The sequence below is a fragment of the Vulpes vulpes genome, chromosome 14 (assembly GCF_048418805.1).
Source record: "Vulpes vulpes isolate BD-2025 chromosome 14, VulVul3, whole genome shotgun sequence".
Taxonomy (NCBI): Eukaryota; Metazoa; Chordata; class Mammalia; order Carnivora; family Canidae; genus Vulpes; species Vulpes vulpes.
In genome coordinates this window covers 68,243,488-68,261,691 of record NC_132793.1, presented here as the reverse complement: position 1 = coordinate 68,261,691, position 18,204 = coordinate 68,243,488, and the positions used below count along the sequence as shown (strand labels likewise).

Sequence of the window (18,204 nt, the reverse complement as noted above, 5' to 3'; positions counted from 1 at the left end):
TTAAGTTTCTCAAAGTCATTGAGAAGTCCAACATCAAACACAACAGCTGAACAATGTCAACATTTGGTCCTGGAAAAGCATGGTGCACTGAGACTAAATTCCAAGACAGACTGCCCTCCGGATGAGAACCTGAAATCTCTTACATAGTCAAATAATTGACCATGTTGAACTTTACCAGACCCCTGTGATCTTGGAAAACAGCAAAGGTTTTAAGAAATGCCTCCCACTCCCTTTTGTGTTCTGGAAAGGGGCTTACTGCAATGAACCACCAGCCCCCATAGGACTTAGGGAAAACTCAAAGACGTCCCACTTGTTTACCTATGACAAGGTCAAGGACAAAGCCCGCAACTTCCCATTCTCTGTTTCATCAGTGACCGGCTGAATGGCATGTCCCCGTAAATTAACCGGAACAAATTATCTGTTACTCAAATTCTGGTTGAGATCATCCTTCCCCAGGTTCCTGAACTTTGGCCCGCCCTGGGTTTGAAGCTGTCAGCTTAACAGAGCTCCTCCTCAGAACCGGCTGCACCGAGGGTAACACAATCTCCGACGTACTAGTCAACCGGTACTTCCCTTTCATCGCACCTCCCCACACACCTGGGCGCTTTCTAGGATTGTTTAACTCCTCCCTAGAGAGAGAGGGAAAAAACAAAAACAAAAAAAAAAAACCTTTTCTTGCTTAACTTTCGAGACCCTTGCGAATCTTACGGTTAGCGCATTCTTTCTATTTGCCCAGCACTTGCGATATTCCTTACCAAATAAAAAAATCTCTCCTTATGAATGAAGCCTGAATTTTTCATTGGACAGACGGACACCCTTCCCGATTTCCAATGGGCTGAGCGTGCAAGGCAAGCCAACTTGGCCCTTTCTTTGAGTGACAGGTGCTGACCCTCTACGAAGGGATACGTTGTGACCACCTGGAGAAGCTAAAGGGATTTATTCCTAAGATCTTAAGTGCCCGGCTACTGCCGAGCAGCCGAAGGAAGAGGGAAGGGCGGCGACGAGGAGCCCGGCAAGGTCGACTCCGGGACCCCCTGGCGCCGCGCGCCGCACGCAGTGAATGGGCCACGGACCCTCGGCCGCCTACTCCGTAGCGCAGGCGGGCCCCACGGCTGGGCGGGGCGGCTGCCGCTTCCTCGGGCGCCCAGGAGCCCCGGGGCGGCCCCCGCGGCTCAGCCCACCGCCCCAGCCCGCTCCATCCTCAGCTGGGCACCCGACTGGCCACCTTCCCAGGACTGACCTCCTGGCCCCTTGCTCCCCACTGCTGTTCCTGCAGCCTTCACAGGAAGACTCACCATGGCGCCGCGGACAGGTCGCGGACAGGACGCCCTGGAGTCCCCGGGACCGTCCTGGACCTTCCCTCCCCACCCCGCCGCCCGGAGCCTCTTAAACCAACGCGAGGGACAGAGTTTTCCGGCTCTGACGGAAGTTCGGCCCGCGCGGGACAGGAAGTCCCGCCCCTCTCTCCTGAACGCCGGCGACCCCACGCCACGCAGAGGTGAGGAGACGCAGGACGTCCTCTCCTGCCACTTCCGTGGGTGCTGAGGGTAGGGGCTGGGGGCGGCGCCGACCTTGAGAGCGCGCGAGGGAGGCGCAGGCGCAGCACAGGTAGGTGGGCGGGCGGCGCGCCGTGCAGCGCCAGTGAGGAGCCGGAGGTAGGCTGCGTGGCTGGGTCCCGAGTGCATCCTCGCCGTGGGGGGTGATGGGGGCGCAGGTTGATGACGGGGGCGGGGGGCGACCCCGCAGTGACGGAGGAAACCGCAGGCCGTGCCCGGGCAGCTGGGACTACAGCCATCAATTGCTCCAGCTGAGCCACGCCCTTTCTTGTTACCTTTTCCTTTTGCAGGCTGCCCCTTCTTGGAGCCTTGCTGGATCTCCGCAGACCTGGCTGTCCCTGTGTCGTCCTTTCACCTGCCTCAGTGTGCCCTGCAGCTCTCCCCTTCCGCAGGGCAGTGGAATTTGATCGTGAGACGTCTCTTCACTGTTCCCGCAGACCAGTGGAAACCAGAAGAACACGGTGCAAGAGCAGAGAAACCAGGACAGTTCTGCCTATTTAAGACATTCCAGTATGGACGGTTTCCTTTTATTAAAAAAAAAAAAAAAAAAAAAAAAAAAAAAACTATATAGATCATCGGCTGGGAAAAAAGTGAAACTCCTATGCACCCCTTAAATTTGTGTTGTCAGGTTTCCCCTCTCCCCCCCCCCCAAAAAAAATCAGTGCGCTTCAACTGTGCCTTTTTATGTGGTCATAAGGCACAGTCCTGGAGGCGTGCTTGAAGTGGATATACAGAAAACCTTGAACCCAGAAACTAGTCTCGCAACTTGGGGGTCCGTGCTTAAGACGTGGCTGTATCTACAATTTCATTTATAGGATCTCCTTTTGCTGCTGTCTAGTTTTGCCCTAAAGGTGGAATTGGGAAGGTAAAGTAGGAAGCTTCCCAAGAAGTCAAAAGTTTGGGCAGGCAGCGGTGGCTAGAGGTGTTGTTGCACCCTGCTTGTCGGGGTACCTGGAGAGCATGGCAGCCAATCCACGAATGGTCGCAGGGCCCTTGGAACCACTTCTGAGCCATCCGCAAAGAAGCATCCACAAGGCAAATTGCTTTATATTAGAAAAGGGGCTAGAGACTGAGTGTATGAGTTGTTTTTGACTCTTAAATTTTCTCTTGGGGAGAGATGAATAATGTGACAGACAAGAGAAAGGACCTTGGAAGCAGCAGGCGGTGGGGTGGGGCTGGGAGATAGTTTGTGAGACAGACCTGCTGAGAATCCATCCAGAACTTCCCCGAGGGTCCTACCTCTGCTGGATAGGGAAGACGACCCTCTGCTGGATAGGGAAGACGCTGTAAATAGACAAGCCCCAGGGCATCTGCAGATGCTAAGCGTGGTAGAGAAGGACTGGAGTCGTTCTGCTTGTGTATCTGCGGGAAGCAGCTGCTATCCTTGAGGAAGAAAAGGTGGAGAAGGAACCTGGCTATCAGTCTGTCAGTGACAACACACTGTGTGAAGTCTTACTCTTTCATTTCTGACACTTTGGTTCTTACATCAGTCCTAAACCTGGCAGCCTCCTTGAGGTTCACAAAGCCTCTCCTCCATGTGACAGTAAGACAGGAATTATTATCAGGGTAGAATCCATTCCTGCCAGAGTAAAACCACAAAAGGAAATCACAGTCCGTATTCGTTACCTGCTTATGATTTTTAAAAGATCATGGGGTTCCTTCTTTGGCATTTGACAAGTTGAAAATAACCCTTGGTTAATATCCTTTAATATTCCAGTTTCTGTTACAGTATGAAAAATCTGTTACAAGTGACGTTTTTTAAAAAAGATTAAAATGCATACCATGTATGTTTAAAGGCAGCATCTCCCGGTCTTTTTTTTTTTTTTAATCCCATAGGATATTTTATAATATTTTTACTTTCTACATGTGTTGTAGTTGAGGGATTTACCTATTTGTGTTCCCTAAAGTAGATGAGAGTCTTTGACAGAGATTCAAAGAAATGGGAAAATTATGAAAGGGAATAAAAAATGTGCACGATAGAAATTAGGAAGAAATTCAGTAGTCTTGCAAGGGGATCAGGAGTCCAATCTTTGGTAAAAGTCTTGGCTGCTTATTATTAGGGCTTTGTTTTGAGTTGCAATGTCCTGAGTGAGAACTGTTCTCAAATACATAAGAACACCAGCAAAAAGTTACATCCTCCTTCAACACCCACACTGACCTGGAACACTTTCAGTCTTTAACACCTATCACTGTTTCAAAGGCCAGCTCCATATTCCTTGCAAAATGTTTACCTGATTAACTCCCCTTCTGAGAAATTTCCATTACTCTTGCTTTTCTTTAGTAAATACGATTATTATGTGCTTATATGATGTCTTTATACTTTCCTCCTAATATATATGGTTTTCCTTATAGTTTAGACATAAGTGCCTGGAAAGCTGGGACCTTCTTTTTGTGTTGACTACCTCCCCCTTAAGAAATACTATTTAAATGAATGTTATGGACAAAGTCACTTCTGTTACATTGCTCTTAAAATGCTTTATGGACCAACCAAAAAAAAAAAAATGCTTTCTGAACAAAAATGTTAGTTGCAGCAATACTTAATAATGATTAAAAAAATAGGAACGATCATTAGGGATAAGAGATTGGTCAAATTCTATCATGTATACTTAGTGGGATATTATTTACCTTTTTTTTTTAAGTTATTAGTCTTTCTAATGGAAAAAGTTTGTCTTCCAAGTGAAAAGAGCAGGCTACAAAGTTGTGACCAGTATGATTGCTTTGATTTGGAAAAAAAAAAAAATCCTAAACATAGAACAAAGTTAAAAAAGGAAGTTACCAAAATACATCAATCACCATTCCTAGAACTACCTTCTAAACCTTTCTGTAAGGGAGTAATTTCAAAAATTTTCTTTTATTTAAGAATGGATGAAAGGAGCTTCTTTCTTTCCTAAAATTATGCCTTGTAACCTCTCTATAATTCTCATCTTACTAATTTGGGAAAAACAAAAGAAAAATGCTCTTCAGAAGTACATTGCAACCCTTTAATAATTCAGTAGCTTTCCTCTGAAACTTTCCATTATTTATATATTACCAAAGTTGCATCTAGGACCACACCACATAACCTAATTAATTACAATAACTACTGCAAATTTTACACAAAGTATACTCTGCACATTTTCAAGGATCGTTAACATATATAAACGGGATCTTGGTTTCATTTGATACCTTTTGCTACTTGGAGAGTCTTTAAACAGCCACCAAGAGCAATAAACAAAATCATAATACCTAACTGCTTAAAAACTAAGTTAACTTTTTCATTCATTAAATACTAAGTATCTATTGTGTTTCAGTCACTGTTCTAGACTTGGAGAAATAATGGTAAATAGTCCCTAGACACTTAGTCCCTACTATGAGGGAATTCACATTTCAGTGGTAGTAGACCATAAATAAAAACATAAGGTAGTCATAGTGCTAGGCAAGCAATTAAAATAGATGGCTTTTAGATGAGGTGACTGAGGAAAGCTTCTAAGAAAGCAAATTTAATCATTAAAAACTTAAATTTTCAAAGAATTGATATTAGATATTTTCTAATCATGATATGATTAGTTTTATAGAAATCAATAGCAAAAATCTAGGAAACCATATATCTGAAAAATAAACTCATTCTCATGTAAGCTGGACCAAATTCATAGGATTCTCAACAAAAAATAGAAAATACGTATTCAGAACTGAACAATAACAGAACTACTACATATTAACACCTATAGAATGTAACTAAAACAGTTCTTACAAGGAAATTGGGAACTTTAAATATTAAATTAAGGAAGACTGAAAATTAGAGATTAATAATCTGCCCTATGCCTGAGGGATTAATTAGGAAAAGAGTGTTAGAAATAAAAATGAATAAAACAAAAAGCAAATATTCAATACAGAGAGGCAACAAAGTCAGAGGTTTTACTTTTTAATTATAATATTGACAAATTTTCGACAAGATTACCCAAGAAGAAGCAGACACAAAGAATATTAGGAACGAAAATGGGGGGGGGGGGGGGAATCCCTGGGTGGCTCAGTGGTTTAGGGCCTGCCTTCGGCCCCAGGCGTGGTCCTAGAGTCCCGGGATCAAGTCCCACATCAGGCTCCCTGTGTGGAGCCTGCTTCTCCCTCTGCCTGTGTCTCATGAATAAATAAATAAAAATCTTAAAAAAAAAAATGGGGACATTATTACAAATGCTATAGAGATTCAGAAGATATCATGAACAATTTTATCATAATAAATGGTAACATATAATTGCAGTAGATGCTTCCCAGAAAAATGTAACTTTTCAAAAGTTATTCAAGAAGAAATAGAAAATATGAATGGTCTGATTACTATGTAAGAGATTGAATCAGTAGAAATTTTTCAAAAAAGAAATCATTGCCCAGAAAAAGACTTTAAAAAAATTAACATAGACACAGATAAAACCTTTGACAAATTAGAATAAAACCTATAACAAATATATTTAACAATGAACTTTTTGAAACAGTCCTTTAGAATCAGGAAAAAGTACCATATTGGAGATCCCAGCCAGCATTGTATGACAGTAAAAACAAAAGATAAAAAGATTGAAAATGAAGAAGAAACAATTTACAGATAAATTTTAAAATAAGACTTTATAATGATTCTGGATATAATATTAATATATAAAAGTAAAGTGTGTTTCTCTCCAGCAGAAATGAACTGTTAGAAAATGATTTTTTAAAAGATATCATTTATCATATCATTTTGAAAATATGAATTACATGGGAATAAATTTAAAAATTTAAATTTTTTTCTTTAAGGGAAAAAAATTGCAAAACATTATTAAAAGACATCAAAGAATGTCTAATAAGAAAAATATACTTTACTCAAGTATTTAGAGACTCTAGTGTTAAGATGGCAAATCTCCCCTACAATGAAAGCAATTGCATTAAAAATACCAGCTGAGTTTTTCCAGAAACTTGACAAGCTAATTCTGAAGTTTCTATGAAAAAGCAAAGGATCAAGAATTTCAATATACTCCAGAAGCAGAAGATTTAATATGGAGAGAGTTAACTTGTCAGACAGCAAAAAATTATTATAAAATGATACTACTTAGGTTTCATAATAGCCAAAAGGTGGAAACAACACAAATGTCTATCAGCTTACCAAAGGATAAACAAAATGTGGTATATCCATACAGTGGAATATTATTTGACTATAGAAAAGAAATGAAATACTGATACCTGCTATAACATGGATGAACCTTGCAAATATTATGCTAAGTGAAAGAAGCCAGTCATAAAAGACCACATTTATTATTCCATTCATATGACATTTCTGTAATAGGAAATCTATAGAAGACAGTACATTAGTAATTGCTTAGGGATGGTGAGGTTTAGGGAGATGGGAGCACAGGGTTGTAACAGATAAAGGAAATGGGGTTTCTTTTTGAGGTGATGAAAATGTTCTGAAATTAACTATGGTGACTGTGAATATCTTATCTGTGAATATCCTAAAAAGCATCCCATCTTAACACTTTAAATGGGTGAACTGTATGGCATATGGATTATATCTCAATAAATCTGTTAAAAGTACAGTAATTAGGATACTGTGATTTTATATTAGGAATGGAAAAAATTGTTTATACTGGAATATAAGTCTAGAAAGAGATGTACTTTTATAAGGAATCTTAATTTAAGACAGATGGCATTGCAGGCCAGCAGGAAAAGCAAGAGCACTTCAATAAATGGTGCCAGATATCTATACAGAAGAAAATGAAATTGGAACTCCCTATTTAACACCATACAGAAAAATCAGTTCAAGGTAAATTAAAGTTTAAATGTGAAAGGAAAATTTTTTAAACCTTCAGAAGATAAGATAGCAAGATTATGATCTTGTGGTAGGGAAATGCAAACTCAAGAAAGAAGAATTATATTCAAATGCATTAAAAACCTCTGTTTAAAAGACACTATAAGCTTTTGGAGTGGCAGTTGATTTCAATTAGGCACAGGAATGTAGAAGATGAGCCTGGAACATTTATTTTTTTCAAGACACCAGGTAAGCCATTCTAGAATCATGTCAAATGGATTCAGGAGATAACTGAAAAGTATTCCACTGGCCAAAGATGGGACAATTTGCCTGTCAACAAGGACTCACTGACTTACAGAAATCTTGATATTCCCCTGAACACAGATTGGAACACATCAAAAACAGTGGATTGGAACATATAAAATTATGAAATGTCTTTAAGTCGAGTTCATAAATCCATGAATTCAGTTTTGTTAGTAAAACTACAAAAAGCATCTACTTGGTCAACATTGGAGGATGCTCTGAAATGAATTCATTGTTTTGAAAACCAATTTTAAAAAGTATTATAAAATTAAGCACTTGTCCTGCCTTTTTTAAGTGCACTGTACCACAGGTAACCAAATAGTAAATGAAGTGAAGCTTCTCTATATACATGTATTAAATGAGGAAATTGTCATTTTGAGATTCCTAATGAATAAATAAATTTGTTGTACAGCATGATGTACATGGAAGCTTGTACATGATGAACAAGGAAGCTTTATGTGCCTCTTAATGGAAAAATATGTCATCGCCAACTAAAAAATCTTGACAAAATTGAACCTGGTTCTGGGAAAAATAGAGAACATGTTAAACACCATGGCTATATGATTAGGAATATCCAGTCTATAGAAAATCATGGGACAAAATAGTTTTAACAAATATGTTGCAGGAGAAAGAGAGGAGAAAGGAAATTGTAGATTAAAAGAGACTTACTTAAAAGACATATAGAAGTGCCTGGGTGGTACAGTTGGTTGAACCACTGACTCTTGTTTTCACCTCAGATCGTGGTCTCAGGATCGTGAGAACAAGTCCCACATCGAGCTCTGTGCTCAGTAAGGAGTCTGCTTGAGACTCTCTCTCTCTCTCTTTTCTGTGCCTCCACTTTGCCTACACACATGCTCTCTTTCTCAATAAATAAATAAATAAATAAATAAATAAATAAATAAATAACTCTTTTTAAAAAGATAGATAAATAGAAGACATATAAACTGGTACCTGGCTGACTCAATCAGGAAAGCAAATGACTTAAATCTCAGGGTCATGAGTCAAGCCCCATGGTGGGCATGGAGCATGGTTAAAAATAAGATAAAACAACAACAGAAAAAGGACATACAAAGTAGGACAGTTGGCTGGGTCAATTGGTAAAGCATATAACTTTTGATCTTAGGGTCATGAGTTTAAGCATTTTGAGCACAGAGCTTACTTAAATAAAAATAATATAAAATAAGACATATAAAGCAATATGTGAATTTCTATTAGTTATCTACTGCTTCACAACAAAGACTTAACAGCTTAAAACTGAAAATACTTATAATTTCTAAGGGTCAGGAATCCACGAATGGCTCGGGTAGGCATTCTGGCCCAGAGTTTCTCATGAGTTTGCAGTCAAGGTATTGGCTAAGCTGCAGTCTTCTGAAGGCTTGACTGGTGATAGAAGATCCACTTCCAAGATGGTTCACTCACAGGGCTGCCTAAGGGTCCTCACAGCATGGCACTTGGCTTTTCCCAGAGCAAGTGATCCAAGAAAGAGATAGAAGCCAAAGCCACTTAAAATGATATACCATTACCTCTCCTATATTCTATTAATACTACAAATGATCCCTGATGCAGTGTGGGAGGGAACTATCACAATCTGGGCTCCAGAGATTCATTCTTCCAATATTCAAAATACACTCATCCTCTCCCAAAGCTCCTTAAAACTCTTATCCCAGGGATGCCTGGGTGGCTCAGCAGTTGGGCATCTGCCTTTAGCTCAGGGCGTGATCCCATGACCCCAGGATCAAGTCCCACATGGGGCTCTCTGCATGGACTCTGCTTCTCCCTCTGCCTCTCTTTTTCTGTGTCTCTCATGAGTAAATAAAATCTAAGAAAGGAAGGAAGGAAGGAAGGAAGGAAGGAAGGAAGGAAGGAAGGAAGGAAGGAAGGAAGGAGAAGAAGAAAAAGAAAGAAAGAAAGAAAGAAAGAAAGAAAAGAAAGAAAAAAGAAAAGAAAAGAAAAGAAAAGAAGAAAAGAAAAAAGAAAAGAAAAGAAAAAGAAAAAGAAAAAGAAAAAGAAAGAAAAGAAAAGAAAAAAAGAAAAGAAAAGAAAAGAAAAGAAAAGAAAAGAAAAGAAAAGAAAAGAAAAGAAAAGAAAAGAAAAGAAAAGAAAAGAAAAGAAAACGTCTCATCCCATTACAGCATTAGCTCAAATCCTAGAAATACGAATCAAGCTCAGGTGTGAATGAGGTTTTTCAGGTATACGTCCTTAAGCACAGCTCCTTAACTGGAGTTCCTCTTGATCTAAAGACCTATAAAGACACACAGTATCTGCTTCCACACACCTAATGTAAAATGGGTAGGATAACTACTATCCTATACTATAGACGTGTATTCAAAGGGAGGGAAATTAGGATACAGTGGACAGAAATTAAGAAATCCACCTGGGAACAGGTTAGCAGTTCCTCAATAAAGTTTCAAGGCCTGAGAATAATTTTCCATAACTCTTCACTCTGCCTTCTGGTCTCTCGCTGAGTTATCCTTCTTTGTCCATATTTGTAGCTCTATGTTGTTTGCTTGCTTTCTGCCTGTAGAAAGTTGGATATCCAAAACTCTCATTTCATTTAGTATTCTGTTCCTTCAGTATCGGCTGGCAAACAGCATGGTAATATAATTCTCTTTAAAAAGTCTTTTTTTTTAAAGAGTATATTCTGCTAATATAATTCTCTTATAAGCTTTGTGGGTCTCCTGTGAATTTTAGTTGAGTTCATGTCATTAGACAAAGCAACACCCGTAACTCTTCCATATAAACCCTCTCTACTTTGGAAAGATGCACCACATCCTTGAACTTAGAAGCCCTGTAATTTGAGAGGTTCTGTGAGGCACACCCTTTCTGTCTGTTGGAAATTATCTGAGCGTGACACATTAGAATTTTCTGAGGTCTCTACAGGGCTTTACTAACTACATCCTCAACTTCGTATTTTCCTGTTCATCCTGAGATTTGTTTTTTGTTCAGAGCCATTTTCTAATTTTAACATCATTCATCACCTGGAGAGGTTGGGAATCCTCAACTCTGCAAGTTCTGGCTCCTTATTGTTTACCATTCCTTCCATAATTTATCTCCCCCTGCCCTCATTTGACTGTAGGCAACAAGAAGAAAACCAGGTGATATCTTTAACATCCTGGCTGGAAATCCTCATTTTTTTTAAGGCATATTCTCTACTTTGCATATTAACTTCAGCTGACAACTTTGCTGTTAACTTTGCCAAACTTTCTGCCACTTTCCACCAATTTTCTTTCTTTTTTAAAAAAAAATATTTTATTTCTTAGAGAGAGGGTGTGTGCATAAGCAAGAGGAGCGGGAGAGGGAGAAGCAGACTCCCCACGGAGCACAGAGCCTGACATGGGGCTCAATCCCAAGACCTTGGGATCATGACCCGGAGCAGAAGACAGACGCTTAACCTACTGGTGCTGAAGGCAGGTGCCCCTCCTCCAATTTTCAATAAGACTTTTCTAATCTGTAAAGACCTCATCTGCCACCTCTTCAAAGTTATCAAGCATCTATAAACAAACCTTTCAAACTTTGGCTAACACTCTCCTCCAAGTCCCTCCACCTTCTGCCCACTGCCACTTTCAAGGGCACTCTTCCATTTTAGGTATTTGTTATGGCAGTACCCTATTTCCAGGTACCAAAATCTTTATTAATTTTTATTGCTTTATAACAAACTACCAAAACATAATATTTAAAGCAACAAACATTTCTAATTTCATGCAGTACCTGAGGATCAGAAATCCAGAAGCAGCTTAGTTGAATGGTTCTGGCCAGGGTGTTTTGTGAGGAAGCAATCAAGCTGTCAGCTGGGGCTACCATCATCTGATGGTTTAATTGGTGCTAGAGGATTCACTTCCAAGATGGCTTACTCTTATTGGCTGCTTGGCATCACACTTTAGTTCATCACACCAAAGAGCTGTCTGACTTCCTCTAAGGCAAGTGACTCAAGACAGAGGGGCAGAGGCTACTATGGCTTTTATGTCTCTTTTGATTTAGCCTCAAAAGTGACATACCATCACACAGATATGTGACCAACAGGTTGATCACACATTCAAACCTAGATACAGTGTGAGAGGGTATTGTGCAAGGGTGAGAACAACAGGGAGTAGGAATCATTGGGTACCACTTTGAAACCTAGCTACCACAGAACCTTGTCTGGATCAGGATTCAAACAAACTTAAAAAAAAATTGTGATGGGGATCCCTGGGTGGCTCAGCGGTTTAGCACCTGCTTTGGGCCCAGGGCTTGATCCTGGAGACCCAGGGTCGAGTCCCACGTCGGGCTCCCTGCATGGAGCCTGCTTCTCCCTCTGCCTGTGTCTCTTCCTCTCTCTCTCTCTCTCTCATGAATAAATAAACAAAATGTTTTTTTAAAAAATTGTGGTAATTATAAATTTGAATGCTTACTGAATCTTTGATAATATTATGGAATTATAAATTATTTATTACATTAAGAGTCGTTTTTAAAGGCCCTTTATCTTTTAAAGATACATATTGAAATATTTAGATATAAAATGATACAAGGTGGAGGATATACTTTAAGATAATAAGAAATAGGGAAAGTGGGTGGTTGTATAAATGAAGCAAGATTGGTTATGAGTTGATAATAGTTGAAGCTGGGTAATAGGTAAATGGGAGCTCATTATTCTATTCTGCATACTTTTATATTTGTTTTAGCATTTTCTGTAATAAAAAGCAATAAATAAATAAATAAATAAATAAATAAAAAGGACACCATAATGAGAGTAGAAGACAAGCCATAAACTGAGAGAAAATCTTTACAACCTGTACTACTAACAAAAGGATTAGCAATCAGATTGTGTAAATAGCTACTACAATTTAGTTTAAAAACAAACAAAACAAAATGATGTTCTACACCATACCCCACTCCCCCAAACAGGCAATTAACAGAGGAGGAAACCCGAAGAAATGCACAAACACAAGGAAATGCAATTTCACACCTACCACATAAGCAAAAATTTTAAAGTCTGACAATATCCCGGAACACATACATTACTATTTCTGGTTAGAGTATAAATTTATATAATCAATTTGGAAAATCATTTAGCATTTAACAGTAAAAGCTAGAAACAGTCCAACTGTTCAACAGTAGAATGGTTAAATACATTGTGTATACTTACACAGTAGAATACAACAGTGGAAAAAATAAGTTACAAATCCATGGATATAAATCTCTAACAGTGTTGAGCAGAAAAGCAATTCACAAAAGAATATTATAGTAGGATTCCACTTCTATCAATTAAAGAACCAATAAAAGTAAACAATATGTTGCTTAAGAGTACAAACATAAGATATGTCTATAAATTAAAGTGAATGAATGATAACCACAAAATCAAAATAGTGATTTTTTCTAGCTGTAGAAGGAAGGGTATAGAATAAGGAAGGGCACAGAAGAACATAAAAGTAGTGTGATTTTACATTTTGGTTTAACCAGAATAGTCCTGGTTTATCTATTTTCCTGGTGTTATAACTAATAGCACTTTCACTCTCAAATTGGCTCTGGTTTAGATAATAAATTATATGTTCAACCTTTCTAAAGCAACTTTTTTCCTTTTAATCTGGATGGAGGGCATATGAATATTCATTGTATCATTCTTCCATCACATGTATATTTTATAAATATTCATTTGAAACTAGCCAATATCTACTAACATAATTTTAAATTTTAGAGAATGACAACATAGTAGAAAAAGAAAATCTGTGTATAGGATAAGTGTAAATAGCATTTGAAAGAAACTTTATCATCAGGGTGGATATGGAGATAAATAACATACTGTGTGTCTGGCAACATGTTTAGGTCTTTGTAGATATTACTTCATTTTCATAGCAAGAATTTTACGTTAGTATTACCTCCATTTTACATATGAAGAATCTTGGGCACAAAGAGTATATATATAACTTAGCCAAAGTCATACTGTAAGTGACAGAGCAGAATTTGAACCTAAGCAATGTGAGAACAAACTACATGTTCTTAACCACAATGTCAGAGTCCATAAAAGATATTCTTAATCTTTTTTGTGCTATAGATCCCTTTGGCAGTCTGGTAGAGCCTATCAAACCCTTTTTAGAATCATGTTTCTAGTTGTACAATATATACATAGAATCATTAATGAAAAAAATTATTTTAAAAAACAGTAATCAAGATATTCAACAAAAGTATGCTATATATGTGCTTCTTTACTAATGCACCAAATAACAAAATCTAGCAGAGGATCTAATAATGTCCATAATTTAAACGTAGTGAACACCAAAAAATAAAAAAATAAAAAAAAGGAAATACCAAATGTATCTTGAGATTTCTACAACTATAGTAATGTGATGGGAAAAATATCTAAATATCTGTGATTTTTATTGATGAAAAAGTCACCAGGACTTCTAATAACACTGTGGTTTATTGTACATGTTACAATTGAAAGAAATGTTAACTTTTACTTAGAGGTTGGCAAAAACTAAGGTCTAATATTTTCCCATTGAAATTCATAGCCCTCTGTGTTATGACTAGTTCATCTACTTTCTGACATCTATTTTACTATAGAAAGGTCATTTTTCCTCACCCCACCTTCCACTTTCTGGTTTGGGATTATATTAAAAATGAGATGCACAAAAAGTTAGTTTATTAGAATGAAAAAATAATAAATAATATATATTATATATATGTATATTTCTTCATGTGGTTAACTTGAGCAGGAGGTGAGAAGCAGGAATGTGTTAGAATAACCAGATGTATATGGGAAGCTTGAAACTGCTTTAGAATGTTTTATCTGAGACATTTAAAACTGGCTCCAAATATATCCTGCCACATGTAATTATTTATAAAAGAATTCATTATTGATACCACAGTGCCCTATAGTATACCCTTTGTCAATATCTGTAGCAATGCACCAATCAAAAAAGAAAATTCAAATACCTGGTCACCTTTTAAAAGTTTCATTGAGCTAAAAGCAAAACATTTGACAAGTTTTTGATTTGCCTTTCTCATGATTTGATGTCCCAGCAGAACAACTGGGGAACCTAATTCTGACCAACAAGGAGGAATTGCCTGGCTAATTGGAAGTGACAGAAACCTTGGGAGAAAGCAACCACATACCAAGGATAATTATAAGAAGGTAACATGGGCCCAAAAGAATAGTGTCAAGGAAACTGAAACCCCCAAATGAGGTGAGACTTGCAAAAAAATGTTAAGAAAGGACAAAGAACAGGCTTTTTAAAATTCTATTCAGAGCCAGAAGATGATCAAGGAAGGGAAAAGCCCACTTGCAGCCTCTGGTCTAAGGTTAGAGCTGACAGAGAAAGCAGACCTCCCTAAATATTATTTTGCTTCATTCTCTGCAAAGGAAACATGAAAGGTAGGTTGACGTAGTAGAAAGAGCTGTGTATGTTTGTGGCATCAAGCTAATCTGAGTTTAATTCTCTGCTTCAACACTTGGGTAGTTATATAATCCTGCATCTCCTTTTCCCCTTTTCCCATCCACCTTCTGTAACTTGGAGACAACTATATCTTTTTCATAGCATTGTTCTGAGTAATGGAAGTAACACATTCAAAATGCTAAGCTAAGCTCACAGTAGTGATGGTAAATAGCAACACACCAATTTATATTATGTCATCTGATATGAACAGCTCTTATTGTAGGCTTTGGAGTGGAACACTAGTCGGAGAGCACAGAAGAGGCCTGAGAACAACTATCCCCATCATTGAGGAATTATGGGAAACAATAGATCCTAGAACATAAAACATGGACAAATGTCTGCCTTCAGGGTTAGAAGTGGAAATTTAAAATGTGGAATTATTTGCTTTTTGACTCAATGATATTCCCTCCCATTGGTGTACTATTCATTTGCCCAGGGAAGAGGGAATTCCCAAAGAAAGCAACTGAAACAAAGGAATGGACTGAATTTTCCAAAGAAGTGCTTAAAGTGAAGTCACAAGTCTTGAAAGCTGAGATGATGATGAAAGAACAGTTCTCTTGGATTTCTTCAAAGCTTCAAGAGGTACAGCTTGAAAGAAGAAGGGAAAAATTGTATCCTTAAGCAAGATGGAGTGAGTTGAATGGGGGCATGACATCAAAGATGTCCATGTCTCAAATCTGAGGAAACTGTGAATGTTACCTTTTTTTGGGAAAACAGTCTTTTGCAGATGTAATTGAGTTAAAGATCTTGAGATGTGGAGATCAATTGCCCTGGATTATCCACCAGAATGTAAATTCAGGGGCAAGTATTCTTATGGGACAGAGGAGAAGACACAGAAAAGAGGAGGCAGTATGACCCCAGAGATGGGAGTAATGTGGCCACATGTGACGGAATGATGACAGCTAGCAGACGCTGGAAGAAGCAAAAATGAGGTTTTATCCTAGATCCTTCAGAAGAAGTGCTGCCCTGCTAACATCTTGACTTCAGACTTCTGGCCTCAGAACTCTAAAATAATAAATTTCTGCTGTATTAAGTCACCAGTCTGCAGTAATTTGTTATGGCAGCTCTATAAAGGTAACACACAGAGTTTAAAAAGTATCCAGTAACATCTCTAAGTAGACTAGGTTTTCGTTGGAAGGAATGGGCAGAGGGTGGGGTCGTGGTAGTGACATGGATGGTGGAGTGTGGAGAAAGTCTGAGGGACTCCATGGAGGGAATATGTGAACCAGATTGGCATTAGCAAAATACAGACCATACAGTCTCTGCTTGGACAGAGATTGTCAGTTTGAAAGAGACCTGACAGGGTTACCCCATGCATTGCCAAAACCAGGAAGTCAAGCCAATATTCAGTTTCCCCAAAGAGTATTTAATATTATGAGAGAGAGAGAGCTTCTGTTTGATTGACAAATGTTTTCCATTCCCTGCCCTCTTGATCTATAGCAGCACTAATAGCTGTCTCTATGCCAATACTTCACTCAATTCTGTCCAAACTACAAGTGGAAAAAGTCCCTTTTCAATATTACCCGGCAGTCATAAACCTTTAGAAATAGAAAGGATTAGGGACAACTAAAGAGGTTCCAGTAATAAAATATGGAGATCCATATCACTTGGAAGGATTCCCTTCAATCTTTTCTTGACTGGGACTTTATTCCTTCAATGGAGAATTCCTAACATCTCTAATTCCCTGACAGGATCACACTAATCTGGGAGGAATCTAAAAGGAATTATTAAAAGAATGCTCTGAGAACATCTATAAAAGAAAACAGTAATCAACCAAATATAGTAAAGGTTTGTAAAACAGAATTTGTCTAATTTTATTTTTTCCTGAGGGTTACTAGACTAGTACACCAATAAGACGCAATTAACAATATTTATCTGTGCCCAATGGGCATTATTGACATTTTTCATCACATTCTTATGAGTAACTGGGGCTAGGGTTGGGAGCTGGGAGGGGCTAGGTGATAGTAGTTTCAGGGAATCACTTAACACCCAAAGGGTATTGAATCCTAGATAGCAGTCAACCTCTCCAGAGGCTTTTAGTGTAGAAACAAAGTCTCTATTTGGGTCAAGACTGCATTTCATTGACTTGAAAGAAGACAGAGAACCCATAGTTATCAAGTTTTTATCCAATTTCAAGTTGGAAAGGGTAAAATATTTTACAAATCTTTGAACAGCTTAATGTTGACTCTGGGCTAAATTCTAGATAGTCATAATTAAAATTCATAAAATTTGGGGAGTCTGTAACCATATTTGCAGAGTCCAACAAACTGATAGGGATTTTTAAGTTTAGTCACTAATTTAGATGTCACAAATTTATGGACCATCATCTACTCTGTATAAAATGTCTATGTTAGGCTTTAGAAAGATGATTAAAGTATTGCCCTTGGATTGTAATAGTTTAAAATCTTGTAAGTGAAACAGACTTGTAAGGACATAAACTATATTACAACATAAGTGTTCATTTTAAAGCCTCATATTTAGTAAAAAAAAATTTTTTTTTAATTAACTACATATAACTACTTGGAATAGACTGACCCTACCATGTGTGAAACACCTTCAGGAGTTTAATAAACTGAGAAAATATATATTTTTCAAGAATATGACAGTGGGCTGATATTCTTATTATAGCTTATACAAACTGATTTTCTAAAATTTAACAAGGTCTTAAACACCCAAAGGAGGAAATACAAATAGCCAATAAAGATATAAAAATATATTTTAAAAATGCATTCTCAATTACAAACAAGTCAAGACAACAAATTTAAAGAAAAGCAATAAATAACAATATTCCATGTTTGCAAAGATGTGGTGAAATGGATACTTAAAAATCGTTGGATAAATATAAAATGGTAATTTTTTGGAAAGTTGTTGTATACAAGTCATACTATGCAACACAGCTTTTTTTTTTTAGGAAATTGCTTTAAGAAATAATCTAAAACATATACATAAAGTATACATAAGTAAATCTATAATAGATTATTTATATTATTAAAAGTGTAAAATGAATGACTTAAAATATATGTACAACCTATTTGATAGGATATCATAGTCATAATCACTGTTATATGTCTATATATATTATATATCCTCTCTGTGTGTCTCTCATGATTAAATAAATAAAACTTAAGAAAAATGAAATCTAGAACCAGTTTACATACAAGCAAGAAGAATGATAAAGGAGCTCGTGTAA

The 18,204-nt window shown here is 37.7% G+C and overlaps 1 protein-coding gene and 1 long non-coding RNA gene across 11 annotated transcripts in view; one reads left to right on the top strand and one right to left on the bottom strand.

Moving 5' to 3' along the window:
• TMEM161B (transmembrane protein 161B) overlaps positions 1–1,476 on the bottom strand; it is a 64,972-nt gene extending 63,496 nt beyond the window's left edge. The window contains exons 1-2 of one of the 10 annotated variants that reach the window (XM_072736855.1): positions 1,296–1,393; positions 319–629 (exon numbers count right to left, since the gene is read on the bottom strand). Coding sequence is in view for 1 of the 10 variants with exons in the window: in XM_025992928.2 (XP_025848713.1) it covers positions 1,296–1,298 (3 nt within the window). In the remaining 9 variants the exon portion in view is untranslated. Of the gene's footprint in view, positions 1–318; positions 630–1,240 lie in introns of those variants that run through there. The other 9 variants (XM_025992928.2, XM_025992929.2, XM_072736857.1 and 6 more) reach the window with 9 other exon arrangements.
• Positions 1,477–1,491: 15 nt separating this feature from the next.
• On the top strand, positions 1,492–3,860 carry LOC112915510 (uncharacterized). The gene is made up of 2 exons (XR_003234097.2): positions 1,492–1,608; positions 1,847–3,860. It is a non-coding gene; the product is annotated as an uncharacterized lncRNA (long non-coding RNA).
• The last annotated feature ends 14,344 nt before the right edge of the window (positions 3,861–18,204 follow it).